Genomic DNA, 17,564 nt, shown 5'->3' with positions numbered 1-17,564 from the left:
AAGAGTTATGCCCCCTTGTTACGAAATGTTGTTTGAACTTTATAGGCTGTTTAACCGATCTCCATGAAATTTATATTGTTTGTATATCCTATTGAGAGGAAGAACCCTATTTTCAACGATTTTAAATAACTTCTCGAGCTATTTTCTTTTTTTTACGAAATCTTGTTGCCGTCTGAGAGGGTTTAATTATTATTTGATCTTATTGCTATTTTGTTGTCTAGCTCATAACCCCACGGACGATAACTGCTGGCAACCAATGTTTATCATTGAGTCACAGACAAAGCTTCTTGTGTGCGTATGTTTCGTTGCTTGGCAAGCTATGTTACGATCAATGTAAACGCTATTGGGGAAACCATGTGCTGTGAGCGTATGTTCCATTTTCTGCATGGCAACCTGACTTTAAAAATGGCAAGAGTTTTCCTGAATTTAAAACTAAAATCGTCTGTACACAACCGAAGTCCTTTTCCTTTTTGCCTCTTCGTTTTCGTTTGACCTGGTATGACGTGATCCTTGATAACAATGCTAAGGCCATGACAATTCATTATATGGATAATTCGGAAAATGATATCATAATTAATAATGACTACGTAATACAAGTGAGGATACAGGAATGAGGCGATGTGTGTGTGTGTGTGGGGGGGGGGGGGGGGCGTACCTATAACATTATTGAATCACCACTGTTGGCATTACAGATACGTGCCGATTAACCTCAAACCGATTTTATTTAAGTAAGTTTTGGGGACCAGTAACTGGGTGTGAGCGTGGATAAAGGACCACTCTGCCCAAACCCCCTCTAGATCCGCCCATGGCAAAACATACTCTTTATTGAAATTGTTGTATATTTTGGCACACGTTAGTGTAATGGTTGCTATATATCTGTAAATGTCATGAATATACTATGAATAATTCCACCCTACTTATAACATACATTATTATCTAGAAGTAGATATAATTCTACTAACAAAATGGTAGAAACTATTAAGGGAAGTAACAATTGAGTAGAAGAGTTTTAGTAAAGAAGTTAACCTTTATTTATATTAAGACCTGATCAGTTGTGATAATAAACTATGATATAAACAATACAAGATGTATTGTAAGACGATGGGGAGAATATAATGTGGGGTAATCTGATACATCATACCTAATGTTGTAGAAGGCGGTATTATTACCGTGTTAGTGCACCAGATTCCTATAATGACAAGCGCCAGCAGCTATCGACCTTTTGAAGATTGTGAGACACGCCAGGTTATTCGTGTTTCAGTTGGCTGTAGTAGCATGTTTCGTCCTTCATGCCACCATGGAAGCTTTCGTACCTCGCATAGTGACCTGTTATGCACAATATTATGATAGGTGAAGTGTTATGTGATGTTCTGTGTATAATTAAGAATGTGTGTTCCATATGGATTAAATTTATTCGTATTCGGGAATTAATGCAGAATGTTCTATGTGTTTTTGATTTATGCATTTGTTTTTCCTTCTTTTTATTTCTAGGAGCAACTTGAACGCACCCGAAGTTGGAAATACTCCTCTGTCATTTGGATCGTATGTAAATGGTCACTCAACACCAACTCAGCCGACATACCCTACGTCTTCCTCATCTTTTCAGTCGTTTTCGACGGGGGATACCCAGAATTCAGTTCAAACTGACATCTACCGACAACAAGATGGAGGGCGGGAAACAAACACGTTTGTCAGGCAGGAGCAGACACAGACGTTTGCCCCCAAGCCATGGAATTCGACCATGTACCAAAACCAAATACCAAAGCCTTTCAGCCCGTCGTCGTCTTTCTCTCCAGCACCTCAAGTACAAGTTTCAGCCATGTACAGTAATGCAGAAGTAAAGGAAAATGTTCCACCACGTCGACTTTCACTTCAAGCAACGTCTAACCGCTCTCCAAGATATGGTCCAAGACCAACTTCACCAACAGGCGACAGAATGCCAACGTTAAACGTTTGGGCACTAAAAGAAATGCCAAAATACACAAGACCGGCTCCCAAACCTGTACCTAAACGTGTAGTAGAAGCACCACCAACGTTTCCTATAGTACCTGTGAAGAAACCAGTTCCTGCTCCAGCGCCGCCACCACCACCGCCACCCCCTCCAGAACCTTCACACGATCCACATTTATTTGCTCCTCCAGTTGAAACAAGCTTGGGCACTCCGAATCCAAGATTAACAGACAGTGGGTACTTTGGATCCCCTTTCACTCACAGACCCCACAATCTTGCATTGGAACGTACATTTAGTTTAGAGAGTGATATTTCGAGTACCTCCTCTGCACTTGGACGTAGTAAGTCTGCCTTTACACCCTAGCACACCCTCGTTTATATAAGATGCAAGTGGTACACGTATCACCATGGTTTTTATTATTACATGACGTAAGTAATGATTTCGTCATAACCACATGTATAGATATATCAGTATTTCCCTTTATAAATGTCAGCAGTGGAATTCATGCCGGCCTATCTGTAAATCTGCAAGATCTTACGAATTCACCCTCTATGTTTCTTGACCTATACGTTCCTATGCACCACATTTTGCAAGATTTATTTTGCATGCTATTTATATTTATAGTTAGATTTTCCATAGCTCGTCTCACGTTTATATTGAAGTTAACGATAAAATATCAGATTGATAAAATATTGAAGTTAAAGATAAAACATTAAGAGTTAAAGATAAAATATTGAAATGAACAATAATATCAGTGTGATAAAATACTGAAGTTAAGTAAGAGAAATATAAAATATTGAAGTTAGGTAAGTTAAATATAAGTATTAAATTTAAGTAAGTTAGATATAAACTATTAAATTTAAGCTTAAGTTAGATATAAAATATCAAATGTAAGCAAGTTGGATACAAACTATTAAATTTAAGCTTAAGTTAGATATAAAATATCAAATGTAAGCATGTTGGATACAAACTATTAAATTTAAGCTTAAGTTATATATAAAATATCGAATTTAAGTAAGTTAGATATAAACTATTAAATTTAAGCTTAAGTTAGATATAAAATATCGAATGCTAACTGATTAAATTTAAGTAAGTTAAATATAAAATATCAGATTTAAATATAAGTTAGATATAACAAATTTAAGTAAATTAGATATAAACTAGTAATTGTAAATAGGTTAAATATGAAATGGGCAGATTTAGCTCTCTTACATAATACCTTTTAAATAAGTTAAATATGAAATATCAAAGTTAAGTAGGTTAAATATAAAAAATGAAATGGGGTTTAACGTCCTACTGTTCTGCTCCTAACCTGGGCTAATGAAGACGGGCATACGCCATACAGTGTGCTATGAGGGAAATTTTGCCCGGACAGCGGCACTACGGCCTACTCTTATATCGAATTCCAACTGCCAAGGGATCTTTTACGTGCACGCCAATGTGTACACGGGACCTCGGTTTTTCGTCCCATCCGAACGACTAGACAGCTTTCCTTGTCAGCCCCTCCGTCCTGCATCACTGACAAGGGAGAACCACGCCGGAAAATCTGGATGAACTTTCTCGGCCAATGCAGGGATCGAACACCCGACCTCCAGGCTAGCGAGCTAGTGTCTTACCCACTTAGCCACGTGATCCCCAGGTTAAATATAAACTATATAAGTTAAGTGAATATACAATATAAAGGCCAAGCAAGTTAAATATAAAATGTGGAAGTTATTATCATATTCTATGAAATGTGATAAAACCATTGAAAAACAAATAATGGGGTTTTCTTGAGCTGAACTGTTTCTGTCGAAAAATGACCCCAATGAACTTTTCTGTATTAGGTACTAGGATCTATTGCAAGAAAACCCCAAACTTTTATTTAAAAAGAAATAAAACGCTAAAGCTTGGTCGGTCACTCTGTTGGGATTGTTTTAGTTTATTTTTACAAGATACATTAATATTGATAAATGATAATGTTTCTCAAGCTACGGGATTACTTTTAGCCGTGGAAATAATAATCAACATAAAATTACTGTGTTTATATTTCCAACTGTAAGAATTATACAGTCTATTAGAGAAATTTTACATATGGTAATGCTGATCTATGTCTACTAGATACATTGCTTAAATAAACCATCTAATATGTTATTAATTAACTAGTACATCGATGAACGGTTCAAAGCCATGTCAAGGACTTGATATCATATTGGTCTTTATCCAGTACAACTGTGGTTTTATATCTTTATATGTAATCTTACACAATCTCTTTTCCATAAATTGGCTACGCATGTGATATTTAGCCTTAATTAGTTTCTCGTATGTCTTTACCTTCAGTGAAAGCATGCAACTTTCATTTATCTTTCAAACCATTGCTTTATTTACATTGGTATACATACTTTTCTTATAGCATGAAATTTGAGTCCAAGATAATTCAGTAAAAGATCTAACATCTCTCAGCATTTCTAAGATACACTTTATTTCATTCTTATATTTTATTTTTTAAATTCTTTATTAATAATTTCAGTTTATATATTTCTTGATACTTGTAACAAATGTTAACACCTTTTAATAATTCTTTCTCTATTTTATGTTTCGTACCTCAAATACTATTCGAATATTTAAATATTTTTGCCTTGTTTCTTGCAGAGAAACTATATGGAGATTCGGCATTTTACAATGACCCGGACAAGAATTTCCCAACGATTGAGGAACAGATGAAATTGTGCAAGGCCATCGCTCAGTCTCTCACATCTGCAGCCAATAAGAAAGCACGAGGTGCAAGGATGTTTGCCAAGCGACAGAAGAAGGCGTCGAATTGGGTGCACGATGAAGTTACCCACGGCAAAGTGTCGTCAATCGGCGGTAGTGATGTCGGTAACCTGTTAGATCTAGATAGTGAGTTGTCTTTTGATGATGGTGGTAGTAAACCACTCTTCTCTTTCCGTGTTCCAGCAGGCTTAAAGAATCGAGTCAACTCACCCGAGTCTACTCCCAAAATGAGTTTAAGTAAGGACGAGTTCGAAAGACTTCGACTTAAATCATCGAAAAACGAACATACAAATGTGTCGCCTAATCAGTGTTTTGATTTAGTTGCTAATTTAAAATCTGGAAAGGGAAGAGGCGCCAAGTTATTTGAAAAACGACAGAAAAAAGCCGAGAAGTGGGTCATCGATGAAAATAATGCCAAAAAACAGACACCTGTGATTCCACAGAATAGATTGGATTCGATGCTCATGTCTCCTCCCAAACCGTACTTATCACCGTGGGAGGCGGCATCTAAAGGCGAGGATGTAAACTCGGCTTTCGAACATTTATCTGAATTTGAAAAACAACAGAGACTGAACCAAATATTAGGATATAAACCTCCAACTCCCAAGGCGGAGACACCCGCACCACGGTCCCAGCCCATAATGCTAACACCAGTTTCACAAACTTCATTAAAGACCGATAATACTCAATTACTTTTGGAGGGACAAAACTTTAACAGAGTAGCTAAAGGTTGGAGTGGATTTGGCTCCTCGTCTGGTAGGTTTATTCTGTAATCACCCCAATTTTAACATTTATACGTAAACTATATAACTTCGACCCCAGATGTAACCCACCCATGTTTTAGTGTTTTGTAAAAGTTCCACCCATTAATAAATTATAACAATGATGTTTTATTCAATGCTATGTATTTGACGATAAAGATTACCGCATTCCTTAAACATACATTATGCAAGAGCTAAATCTGCCAAATGCAAGTCTTTCTGAAAGGTTTTCTAAATTATTAATTAGACATTAATTAACTTATCCAGGTCATAATCAACTCTCGATGGCATCGGCTTTCTCCGATATTAAATAGATTAGAACAGTTCAGCCATATTTTGATTTAAGCTAAAAATGGAGGAGCGAGACTTAGCTTCGAACAACCAATACGGTGGTTGAATTATTGCACACCTCTTGTTAAACCTTCAAAGGCTAATATCTTCGATCGCAATAAAGTAATCTGAATGAAATTTTCAAATTATTCATTTTACATTATCTATTTTCGATCTATTATAGCAAGAATGGCTAGCTCTTTATCTAAATCTTACATAATGTATCTTTAATTGCATACACTTTTTTTCAAAATGCCTTCATTGATGATATTTGGCCAAGTCGATGTATTTTGATTTCTGACACTGGGTTAGTTTTCACTCCTTGGTGCAAACTATATTAAATGGAAGATGTCATGAGAATATATCAGGACGACTGAACCCTTATCACATTCCCCAATAGTTTCGGTTAAGACATCCAATGCTGTTTATTTTGTTAAAATGAAAGTAGATTCTGTTATATAAACCCTTAATGGATCGGTGTGATGAATATAATTACATAAAGTTGTAAGGAACCTTGATTCAAATACAATAACGTTTAACTTCTCTTCTTCACGCTGCAAGGTTTATAAATTAGATTATCATCCAGTCTATGACCAACCGTGTTTTAAAATTATTGATTGTGGCCTGCTCATAATTTTTTATTTACAGATTATTGAAGAGCTTTTGGAATAAAAAAATTAAAGGTCGATGTGTAATTTTAGTCAAAAACGTTAAGTCTCTTTTCTTTGGCGCTACAATTTTTTTTACAATATAAATTAAATAAACTTGTAGTTTTGACCAAACATACTTTTAAGTTATTTGTTATGGCTTGTAATGGCCTGTGCATAATTTCATCTTGACATATATTGAAAGGCTCTTACATTAAAAAAGCAAATTCCTGTGTAATTTCAGTCATTTCGTGATTAGTGTCTGCAATATATTCAATTTTTCATGAATAGATCGCAGCCATAATCAGGCTGTAATCATTAAACAACACACCACACCAGACACCTTATAATTGCATTATTGTCATATATTTTATCACATCTATCCATTAGAATTAGATTACACCTAATTAACAAAACATTTTTATAGTATCTGCAGTCGGTGGCATCGATACTTTGCTATTCCTTTAAGCCATTTAATATTATTTGTGTGTGTGTGTGTGGGGGGGGGGGGATATTAGGTATCGTACTATATTTAATAATACTAAGCTTGTTTATTTACTACAGTATTGTACTATATTTAATAATACCGTGTTTGCATACTTACTATAGTACTATGTATTGTACTGTATTTAATAATGTTTTCTTGCAAAAGAAGAAAGAAATTGGGTTTAACGTCCACTCGACACAAACTAGGTCATTTCGGGACTAACACATGGTTCAATTTTATTTCAATAATTCGCTTGCGCGGAGGGTTTTTTATCAGTGGGAGGAAATCGGAGGACCCGGAGAAAACCAACCGGGTTGGAATGCTTTCTTGCATGCTTATTCCATTATAATGTACTGTACAGTATTTAATAATGCTTGTTTGCATACTTACTACAGTATTATTTATTGTACTTTGCATACTTATTACATTATTATATATTGTACTGTATTTAATAATACTGTTTGTATGTTTACTATAGTATATCATATATTGTACTGTATTTGAATACTTATTATGTATTGTACTTGATTTACTAATACTGTTTTGCATACTTACTACAGTATTATATATTGTACTGTATTTGATTACAAAAAGATTATGGAACGTGTTCATATTTTTTTTAATATACGCCCACAATGCAGGCCCGTAGCTAGCGGGGCGGAATGGGGAATAAGGAGAGTGGGGGCAGCTGCCGAAGGCTCCCTTGCCATTGGAAGCAATACGAAGCCAACGACCAACGTGCCCATATCAGTATGGACGCCCCATAAAGGCGTGTGACATTGATTGGGCGCCCATGACGAGATTCGCGGGGCGCCCAATCGATGTCACTTGTTTTTATGGGCGCCTCGCCAATCATATCGTTATATGTGAGCCCCCCCCCCCCCGCCCAAATGGTGGGGCGCCTCATAATGAACTACACGATTAACACCACAACTTGATTGATGGGGCGCCCAAAACGGCGTGATCTGTGGTGTGCTTTACCCTGGAGGGGCGCCCATAATGACATGATGGTGGCGCACCTTATAATTACAATATGTGATTGTCGGGGCCATGCATAATGCTGAGTGAGATTGGTTGAGCGCCCAAAACGGCATGATTGGTGGGGTGCCTCATCCCGGAAGGTCGCTATTAATGCCGAGATTGGTGGGCCGCCCACGACGAAATCCCCCAAGAGAAAGCCAACTGGAGATTGTAGGAAATTTTCCAGGTCAAATTCTCGATGGAGATTAGATTGATTCAAGCTCGCAAGGTGTGATAATCTTCAAAATTCAAACAAGTCGCACACTAACCCGATTCCGAACTTTTCGTTTTTCTCATAAATTGTTATAGGTACGCTAAAGTCGTATTCCTTCCTTCAAAATTTTATAGTGTTCATGTCAAAATATCATAATACGCCAATATCGAAAATTCAGCCTCAACATTGAAATTTTCCGCCATTTTCATATTTCATAGTTCCTGGTGCCGTTCGCCGTGGACCTTCAAGTGTAGGTACATCGGCGCCCCCAGAAGCCCCTGCCCACCCCCTCCAAATTTTTGGGCTAGCTTCGGGACTGCATTGGAATGCAGTCCTATATTGCGGTCGCCCCCGTCCGTAGATGCTCTAGGGGCTAAAGTTAATATCCAATTGATTTTCCACAATTTCCGATAATTACTGTCAGATTTATAGCCCTTGATCAATTGAAAAATTTTGTGGACGCTCTAGAGGCTAAAGTTAATATCCGATTGACTTTTAATTTATACACAGTGTTTACCTTCCTGAGACGAGAATACTATTGATCTTTAACAATTTCCGATTATTACTGCCAGAGTTTTGTCCTTGATAATTTTGAGAAGTCATGTAGACTCTCTAGAGGCTTAAATTACTATGCGATAGACTTTAAACTGGTACATGAGACGAAGAAAGCTGTTGATTTTCAACGATTTCCAATAATTACTGCCAGAGTTATAACCCTTAATCATTTTGAAAAATCTTGTGACATTCTAGAGAATAAAGTTAATATCCGAATAAATCTAAATTCATACACAGTGTTTCAGGTCATAAGACAAAGAAGCCTAGTGAGTTCCAACGATTTCCGATAAATACTGCCAGAATTATGGACCTTGATCACTTTGAAAAATGTTTTGTATACTAAAAGTTAGGGCAAAACTATTAGAAGGCAAACAAATTCTAATGATTTCTGATAATTACTTAATGAGTTGTTACTCAGAATCAGATTTTAGTGTCTTGTAAATGTTTCCATTTCTGGCAAAAGAAAAATATACGACAACACTTGTTGACTGTGCGGACGACTTAGCTGCTGTGGGCGTATGTTTCGTTGTCTGGCAACTTATCTTTTATATTTTCAGCAAATAATTCTGTGAAGGTATCCCAACCAATGGTATCTGAACCACCACCGGTAGCACCAAAACCAAGTAAACCGGTTCCACAACGGGATTATAATCCAAAACCTAGGGCTTGGATGGGATCACAAGTTGCAGAAGAAGAAAACGATTCATCTCCAGAACCAATGTCCTACTCTCCATCTCCCGCTGTTTGGTCGCCTGCTGCCTACTCCCCAGCAGATAGAAACATGTACACCCCTTCCAGTCATAGTGCTTATAGTAGTGGTCAACCATCCCCTAATTATTATGGACAAAATGTAAGCATGTATAACAATGGTTATGCTGCCCATCCTGTAGAGTTACCAGGCTCAGATTTGTGATATGTATATTTGAAGAAATAAGAAAACATTCGTAGGAAACCAAGAAAGCGTTATACACATACTCCCTCTACCGAAAAATATGACAAACTGTTTTCGGGTTTATTTTGTTCTTTTTTTAAATGTTTTGAGTGCAATATTCATTTTCCTTGCGTATTTTGGGTTTGAACCGTCCGATGTCTATATTTGTATTTAGTTTCTTTTTCAATTTTTTTAATTACCTTTTTTCCGATTTGTATGTACTGCGTTTGGAGAATCCCAGCTAGAGTACATAGATGTGTGGCATTCACATATTTTTCTTCTCTTCTTTTCATGAAATATGTTTTTATTGAAAATAAATGGTGTTTGCCAGTATTACATCTGAACATCATATTAGTATACTTTTCTCCTACCCGTCTGCGGATCGTTGCTATGGTAATGGTAGTTTAGCAACACACAGCCTGTGTTTTTGTTATTCTAGAACTTGGCGTGTATTAGCATTGATGATTTTATAGGTGCTTACAGGTGTGCATTAAGTACAGTAGCAAGGTTATTGGAGAGAACAATTCAAACTCGCAAGAGATTTAAAATGAATAGCAAATACTTATTAAAGCCGTCTTATTATTAGAACAAAAAGTACTATTTCGCAGTATGTATAAATATGTTATACCTATTGGTATATGCAAAAATCTTGGTATCGCTACCTATATCCTTGTTGTATGCCAAATAGTCAAGAGTATAAGCTTACTAGATATCGTATCATCAGTGAGGCTTCTAGCCTAATATGGAAGGACAGGCTATAGCATGATACGTTCATCTTCAGTGGTGTAAGGTATACGTCTTTCTCTGTAAACATAGGTCATGGTATATCTATAATATACTATTACTTACCAACAGCTTACGTTGTATATACATCAGTAACAGATAAATATATATAACCCCATGTAGACAATGTAGTAATGTAATAACTTAGTATAATACCATGCCATTTCGATAACCCCAGTATACGTGATATAACACTTGAATAATTATGGATTAATTAGTTAATTGCTTGCAGTATTTAGTGATGATTAATGAATATCAGATTGTTAATTATGATGTATAGACTATTTATATTATAACCCACATCTTTATAAGGAACTCGTTTTTGTTTCGATTTTTAAAAAATAATTCCTCAACGTTTTTCATATTCATAATCCCATTTCGAGTCACAAATGTTTTTGTTTCAGTATTTATTGTTTTATGAAATAACAAGTAATATAAATAATATTTATGATATTAATAATAGCAGTTTATCAGTTGCTATAATAATGGGAATGTTATGTAGTTACTTAGATACATGATGATTAATATAGTAAAATTGATGCTATATGAATTATTTTTTCCTCATGCGGTTGTGTTTTTGGAAGAGTTATATACTTTTAAAAAGTAAGGACTCTCTACTTTTTTGTTTGTTGTGATATGTTGAGAAGTTGAGTTTATTTATTTGTAGAATATTGAATGGTGTGTACATACCACGTGTAAATAGAATATAAGTAAGCACCTCCTGATAATTACTTACCTGTATATAAGATGAATAAACTAGTTTCTACAACAGGCAAATATTAGCTACTAGCAGGATACCCGGCTTCGCTCGGGGGTCATAACTCCGAAACCGGAAGTGGTAGACTAACGCCACCTCGCCTATGTTACTCCTCGGTCCGAGCTACCCCTATACCCCAAATTTCAGACTCGGGGCAGACCTAGTGTAGCCGCCAACCCCGAACGGACCGGCTTCGCTCGGGGATCATAAATCCGAAATCGGAAGTGGTAGACTAACGGCACCTGGCCTATGTTACTCCCCAGTCCGAGCTACCCCTATACCCCAAATTTCAGACTCGGGGCAGACCTAGTGTAGCCGCCAACCCCGAACAGACAGACAGATACCCGGCTTCGCTTGGGGGCTCATAACTCCGAAACCGGAAGTGGTAGACTAACTCAACCTGGCCTATGTTACTCCCCGGTCCGAGCTACCCCTACACCCCAAATTTCAGACTCGGGGCAGACCTAGTGTAGCCGCCAACCCCGAACAGACAGACAGACAAACAAATATTAGTATAGATGTGGTCTACCCAACGAGAAATTGCACCATCTCATCCTGTAAGTATATTATATGTCCAGTGGAGCTACATGGAAGCGAAAGAATAAATGTTTTTTTGGTAATAAGCACATTAACATAAAAGAGCGTGATCTTCATTTGTCCGGCGGTCAAAGGTAGAGACCCAAATGTTTTCTAGACGGTATTATACGGTATCGAACCCACTGAATCTACTTTTCGGTACTGGATTACTGTCAGCCTGGGGATTTTTTTTTGAGTAATTAGATAATTAAAATGACACAACCCCAATTACTGAAAATGACACGTATGTCGAGATTTAAATTTTATAGTGATATTATAAACGGAATCGGACCCGCTGAAGGCATAATTACGTTGGATCACTGTCAATCTGGGACGTTTTTAATAATTAAACTTGTAGTTCATTCCAATGAATTATCACTCCTTTACGCAACTGAAATAGCGCTGACCGAGAAACCAACAAGCGGTTGTCTTGCAAGATAAGCACACTTTTTTATACGCCCACATGGAAATGTGGTCGTATATTGTCGTTGCCCCCGTCCGTCGTCCATTATTTCTTGTGAACACTCCACGGGCTACATTTATCATTAAATTGTTTTGACAATTTCCGTTAATTCTTTCTGGAGTTATGACCCTTGTTTCACTTTGTTGCACCTTGTGGACGCTCGAACGACAAAAGTTATTACTCGATTCGATGAAAATGATATGCATCACTTAAAAGTTATCATCCGAGGTGTATGGAAATTATATGCATTATTAAAATAGTAACACGAACAAGACCTACTCGACGATTTAGCTGCTGTGGGCGTATGTTTCGTTGTCTGGCAACCTATCTTTTAAGAAATGAACATAGAACTGGTCAGCTCTCTAGAGTCCATCCTCTAATTTTCCCAATGCTTCACGTCGGATTTGGAAAAAAAGAAATATTTTAAATACTGTTGCCTTTATCGAATTCAGGTTTTCAGAAATCCACCGTTGTTACAGCTTCAATTTGTACGTTTGACATTAATTTATAAACCTAATCCGAACCCTAACCCTAACTCTAGAGAAAGATATTTCCCAGATGATACAATGATCTAGTATTTTTCGGTTTGCAACAAATGGGGGTAACTCCGGAAGAACTTGTTGAAAGCTAAATATCGATAGGGTTCATTCAAGCTTCATTCTATATTTGACTTTCGCTTAAGGGGGATAACTCTGGGACGAAAGGTGGGTGAATGCTGATTATTGATAGGGTTCCTTACAACACCAATGCTTCAAATGAAATCTGAAAAAAATCTGTCAAAAAATACAGCCTCTATGGCAATCCGTTCACAGAGTATTACGGAAGTCTTCTTATATCTCTGTAAAAGACGACTGCCTTCAACACATGACGTCACATCAGGCGGCGTCAATCATTGGCTCAATGGCGCGTGCATTGTTTACATAAGACGTTACTGATGATGCATTTTACCCATTTTAATACCCATTTACACTAAAATAGGAAATAATTTTTACCGCTTGTTTAAAAACAAAACAAAACCAAATCAGACATATCACAAAAGTTTCATTACAAATATAGTAGTTTTAGTAATAAAGAAATTTTATTTATATAAACGTTTACAAACAGAATCCTTCCAAAATAATGAATAACAAGCCAACAGTCCCCCGCCGAAATCACAAAATAAATAGATGACACGTATTCATTAATCACATATTTCAAAAGTATCAAGCAATCAAACAGATTATCACCTATACACTAAGTTTCATCACTCTCTATCAGATAGAATCAAAGTTGTCTTGTCCCAAAGCATCGACCAATGAACTTGCTTAGCACTGCTTAGCTTTAGATGTTAATCATTGAACTCAGTCAAGACATTCACCTAATGAACTTCTACATCAAGTTTAAACATTCTACCTCAATTAAAAGCAGAATGGTTATGTTCCAAAGTCTTGACCAATCAAATTGCTTATCGATCCTTAGCCTAAGCAGAAAATTCTCATCATCAAACTTAGTCAAGGTAATGATATAATGAATCTATACTCAGTTTCATCACTCTCACTTAATTAAAACCAAAGTTATCGTGCCCCAAAGCATCAACCAATCAGATTGCTTATCTCTACTTACCGTAAGCAGACAATTGACCTAATGAAAGTCCACACTAAGTTTGAACATTCTACCTCAATTAGGAGAGTTATCGTGTTCCAAAGTCTTGACCAATCAAATTGCTTATCGCTTCGCTTACCCTAAGCAGAAAATGCTTATTATGTAACTTAGTCAAGGTCTTGATGTAATAAAACTATACACCAAGTGTCCTCACTCTCACTTAATTAGAATTAAAGTTATCGTGTCCCAAAGCATCAAACAATCAAATTGCTTATCTCTGCTTAAACTAAGCAGAAAATGCTCATCTTCAAACTCCATCAAGGCATTGACCTAATAAATACCTACACCAAGTTTGAACATTCTAGCTCAATTAGAGAGTTATTGTGTCCAAAAAGTGTGACTGACAGACACACAGACGGACGGACAGGCTGACAGACAGACGGACGAACAAACCCATTTTAATAGTCCCCTGCTCCCTTCGAAAGGCGGGGTACAATTAAACATACATTATGCAAGAGCATAATCGACTCTCGATGGCATCGGACACTGGAGATTTTAACTAGATTAAAACGTTCGCAATTTAGAAAATGAATTTAAAAATGGGAAAGCGAGACTAAGTCCCGATTATACCAGTGCCCTGGTTACCACTGTGCACGCATCTTGTCAAAACTACAAACAACGATAAATTGGCCGAGAATGAAGTAATTTGAATGAAGTTTTCAATTAAAAGATACATTATGGGAGATTAGATAAAGAGCTCAATATAATAGTTAAAAACTTGGCAATTTGCTGAAATGTTCAGTCAAATTGATCCACTATGAACCGAGAATTAAGCGATTGAAATTTCGGCCTAGCCTCGATTATCATTACTAAAGTCGGTACGGTTAAAAACATAGTCTCGATTATCCAATTAATTGATTAAATCATGAATGAAAGTTGAGCAGCAAATCGGATCATAATCCAGTAAATATCACAGGCTAGCGATGACATGGCGAGTTGATTATGGTCTAGATAAATTAATTAATGTCTAATTAATAATTCAAATAACATAATAAAGAAAGACTTGCGATAGGCAGATTTAGTCCTTGCATAATTTATGTTTAATATTGTTATCTACATAACAGAAAACACAATTCCCAATAATTTAAAATATACACTGGAACAGGAGTGATCTGCGAAAATTCCCGACCCAGCCTTGGACCTCTATTGTATATTGATTGTTGTCTTTATCTAATCCTGCATTTGTGCATCTTAAAGATGCATTATGTAAGAGCTAAACCTGCCTATTACAGGTCTTTCTTTTGGCGACAAACTATGTTATATAAATTATTAATTAGACATTTATTCACATGACTATTGGGTGGTTCTGAATTTTTATGGATTGAAACACGATTGCCATTTAATTATATAATTTAAAGATAGGTTGTTAGGCAACGAACATACACCCCCGGCAGGTAAGCCACCCGAAGAATGTCTACAGGGGTTGTTGCATATTATTTCTTTTGTCGGTAATGAAAGCATTTACAAGACTCTAAAACTGATTAAGAATAACAACCCACTGGGTAACCCAATAGGATTTATTTGGCTTCTAGTTCTGCCCATGTTTGGTCTCCAAAGCGTCTAAAAGGTTTCAAGGGCCATAGCTCTAGTAGTAATAATGCAAAATCAATAAGGATCTTCGTCTCAAGACATTGAACATAGTGTACATGGAATTCAGAGTCCACAAGATTTTTCAAAGTGATCAAGGGCCATAACTCTGGCAGTAAATATCGGAAATCGTTGAGAATCAATATGCTTCTTTGTTTCGTGACATTGAAAACTGTGTAAAATTTAAAGACAATCGGATAATAATTTTAGTTTCTGGAGCGCCCAGTTTTAAAGTGATCAAGGGTCATAACTCTGGCAGTAAATATCGGAAATCGTTGAGAATCAATATGCTTCTTTGTTTCGTGACCTTGAAAACTATGTAAAATTTAAAGACAATCGGATAATAATTTTAGTTTCTGGAGCGTCCAGTTTTCAAAGTGATCAAGAGTCTTAACTGTGACAGTAATTATTTAAAATCGTTGACAATCATTATGATTCTTCGTCTCATGACTTTGAACATCGTGTATAGATTTAAAGTCAATTGGATATTAATTTTAGCCTCCAGAACGCCTACAAGAAATTGTTGACGCCTGGCCGATGGTGGCGACGACAATATACGACCCAATTTCAATGTTTAGCGTATAAAAATAGATGATAGAGACTGTGTTTATTATTAATACGAGACTACGCTATTGTGATCACAGTCATAACTTCGCTCAGAATAAAGTAATTTGACTAAAATTTTCAAAATATTCCTTTTTCATTATATATTTTAAAAGTATTATGACTCTTTATCTCATCCTTACATAATGCATCTTTAATTGCTTTATATGAAGACATCAAAATCTGTATAGGTATGGCGAAAAACATTGCAATTGCTATTTACAAAAATTATTTCAAACGACTAAACATTTTAATGAGGTGAATATATCGATCACAATGTGTTTATGTATACACTAAGGGAAGGAATAATTCTAATCCCATACTATGCAACGTCAATAACAATTCATAATATTATAAGGCGTATGGCTCTATTCTTTGGAACCTTAAACATTGTGTTGTAGGATATTTGTTTCTTTGTTCATTGCAAATTACACCCGAAACCATAGTGTGCACGACTCGTGTACAGATTTTAAAATGTTCATTATGTATTGAATATTAGATATTATATTTCCATATTTTCACGGTAAGATAGCACCATCAATATTGATTGAAATGGGCCCATATTGAATTCTAATACGTGTGTTTAATTTCGAGTATTATGGAAAATATTGAGTTACAGGTTTAGCTCCTTAAAGGCAAACAGGAAAATGGTTAAAGTGAAACAAACTGTAATACATATAATATAATACATTCTGGTAAATATAACAATCTAGATTCATAATAAAAATATATTAAATTCTTCACGTCACATAAATCATGCTTAATATTATAATTTGGAACGGATGAAATATATTTTACTATCATCTTCTACACAGAGGATAATCTTCAGCATCAACTACAAGTCCTCTCTCTTCATAATGTTCTGTTAATTTCTGCCATGTTGAGTCACAATTCAATAAATGTTTATTACCTGAAACATACATCCAATGCACTTTTGTCTAAGGAATATTTAAATACCGACCTATTCCAGCTTTAAAATTGTTGTTTCTATTGAGTTGGTAACACTACCTTTTATTACATATAAAACAAGGAATAAAATGGAATCAAGCGTCTCGCCAGCACGATACTTTGGTTATTTCGAGATTAACATACGGTTATACCCCCCTCCCCACCCCGAAATGTTAGGGGCGTGAATTTAGCTCAGTGAGCGAGAATACTTCTTCCAACCGATACTAGACAACTATTTACTTGCTAGCCACACAGGTGCTATCCCTGACAAGTAGTAACATTAAGGCTTAAAACATTTCGATTCTTTTCAGTAGTCCAGTTCGCAACCCCCCGACATGCCTGCCATATAGGAAATACAAAATGCATTAATTTGTCCTGTTAAATCTGGAATTGGAATGTCTAATGAAGGGCATGCGGAAAATTTTGCCCGCAGTGTAGCACCAGGGCCTACTCTTTATTTCAAATTTTTCTGTCATAGGGTCTTATACACGGGACCTCGGGGTTTCGTCCCATCCGAAGACTAAACACTGTCTTGTCAGACCCTCCGCCCTGCACC

At 36.3% G+C, this 17,564-nt stretch overlaps 2 protein-coding genes across 8 annotated transcripts in view; one reads left to right on the top strand and one right to left on the bottom strand.

Annotated features, from left to right (window-relative positions):
• LOC126812198 (synaptopodin 2-like protein) overlaps nt 1-11,204 on the top strand; it is a 36,024-nt gene extending 24,820 nt beyond the window's left edge. For 4 of the 7 annotated variants that reach the window (XM_050538450.1, XM_050538446.2, XM_050538448.2 and 1 more), the window contains exons 4-6: nt 1,492-2,291; nt 4,583-5,461; nt 9,277-11,204. In XM_050538450.1, the coding sequence (XP_050394407.1) occupies nt 1,492-2,291; nt 4,583-5,461; nt 9,277-9,632 (2,035 nt within the window). In that variant the 3' untranslated portion in view covers nt 9,633-11,204. Of the gene's footprint in view, nt 1-1,194; nt 1,351-1,491; nt 2,292-4,582; nt 5,462-9,276 lie in introns of those variants that run through there. The other 3 variants (XM_050538452.2, XM_056098703.1, XM_050538453.2) reach the window with 3 other exon arrangements.
• A 1,963-nt stretch (nt 11,205-13,167) lies between these two features.
• Nucleotides 13,168-17,564, bottom strand: part of LOC126812199 (helicase with zinc finger domain 2) — a 30,089-nt gene continuing 25,692 nt past the window's right edge. Inside the window, exon 14 of the mRNA XM_056098702.1 lies at nt 13,168-16,970. Within this exon, the coding sequence (XP_055954677.1) occupies nt 16,861-16,970 (110 nt within the window). The 3' untranslated portion in view covers nt 13,168-16,860. The remainder of the gene's footprint in view (nt 16,971-17,564) is intronic.

The sequence above is a fragment of the Patella vulgata genome, chromosome 2, assembly GCF_932274485.2.
Source record: "Patella vulgata chromosome 2, xgPatVulg1.2, whole genome shotgun sequence".
Lineage (NCBI taxonomy): Eukaryota > Metazoa > Mollusca > Gastropoda > Patellidae > Patella > Patella vulgata.
This window is presented reverse-complemented; position numbering and strand designations above follow the sequence as displayed.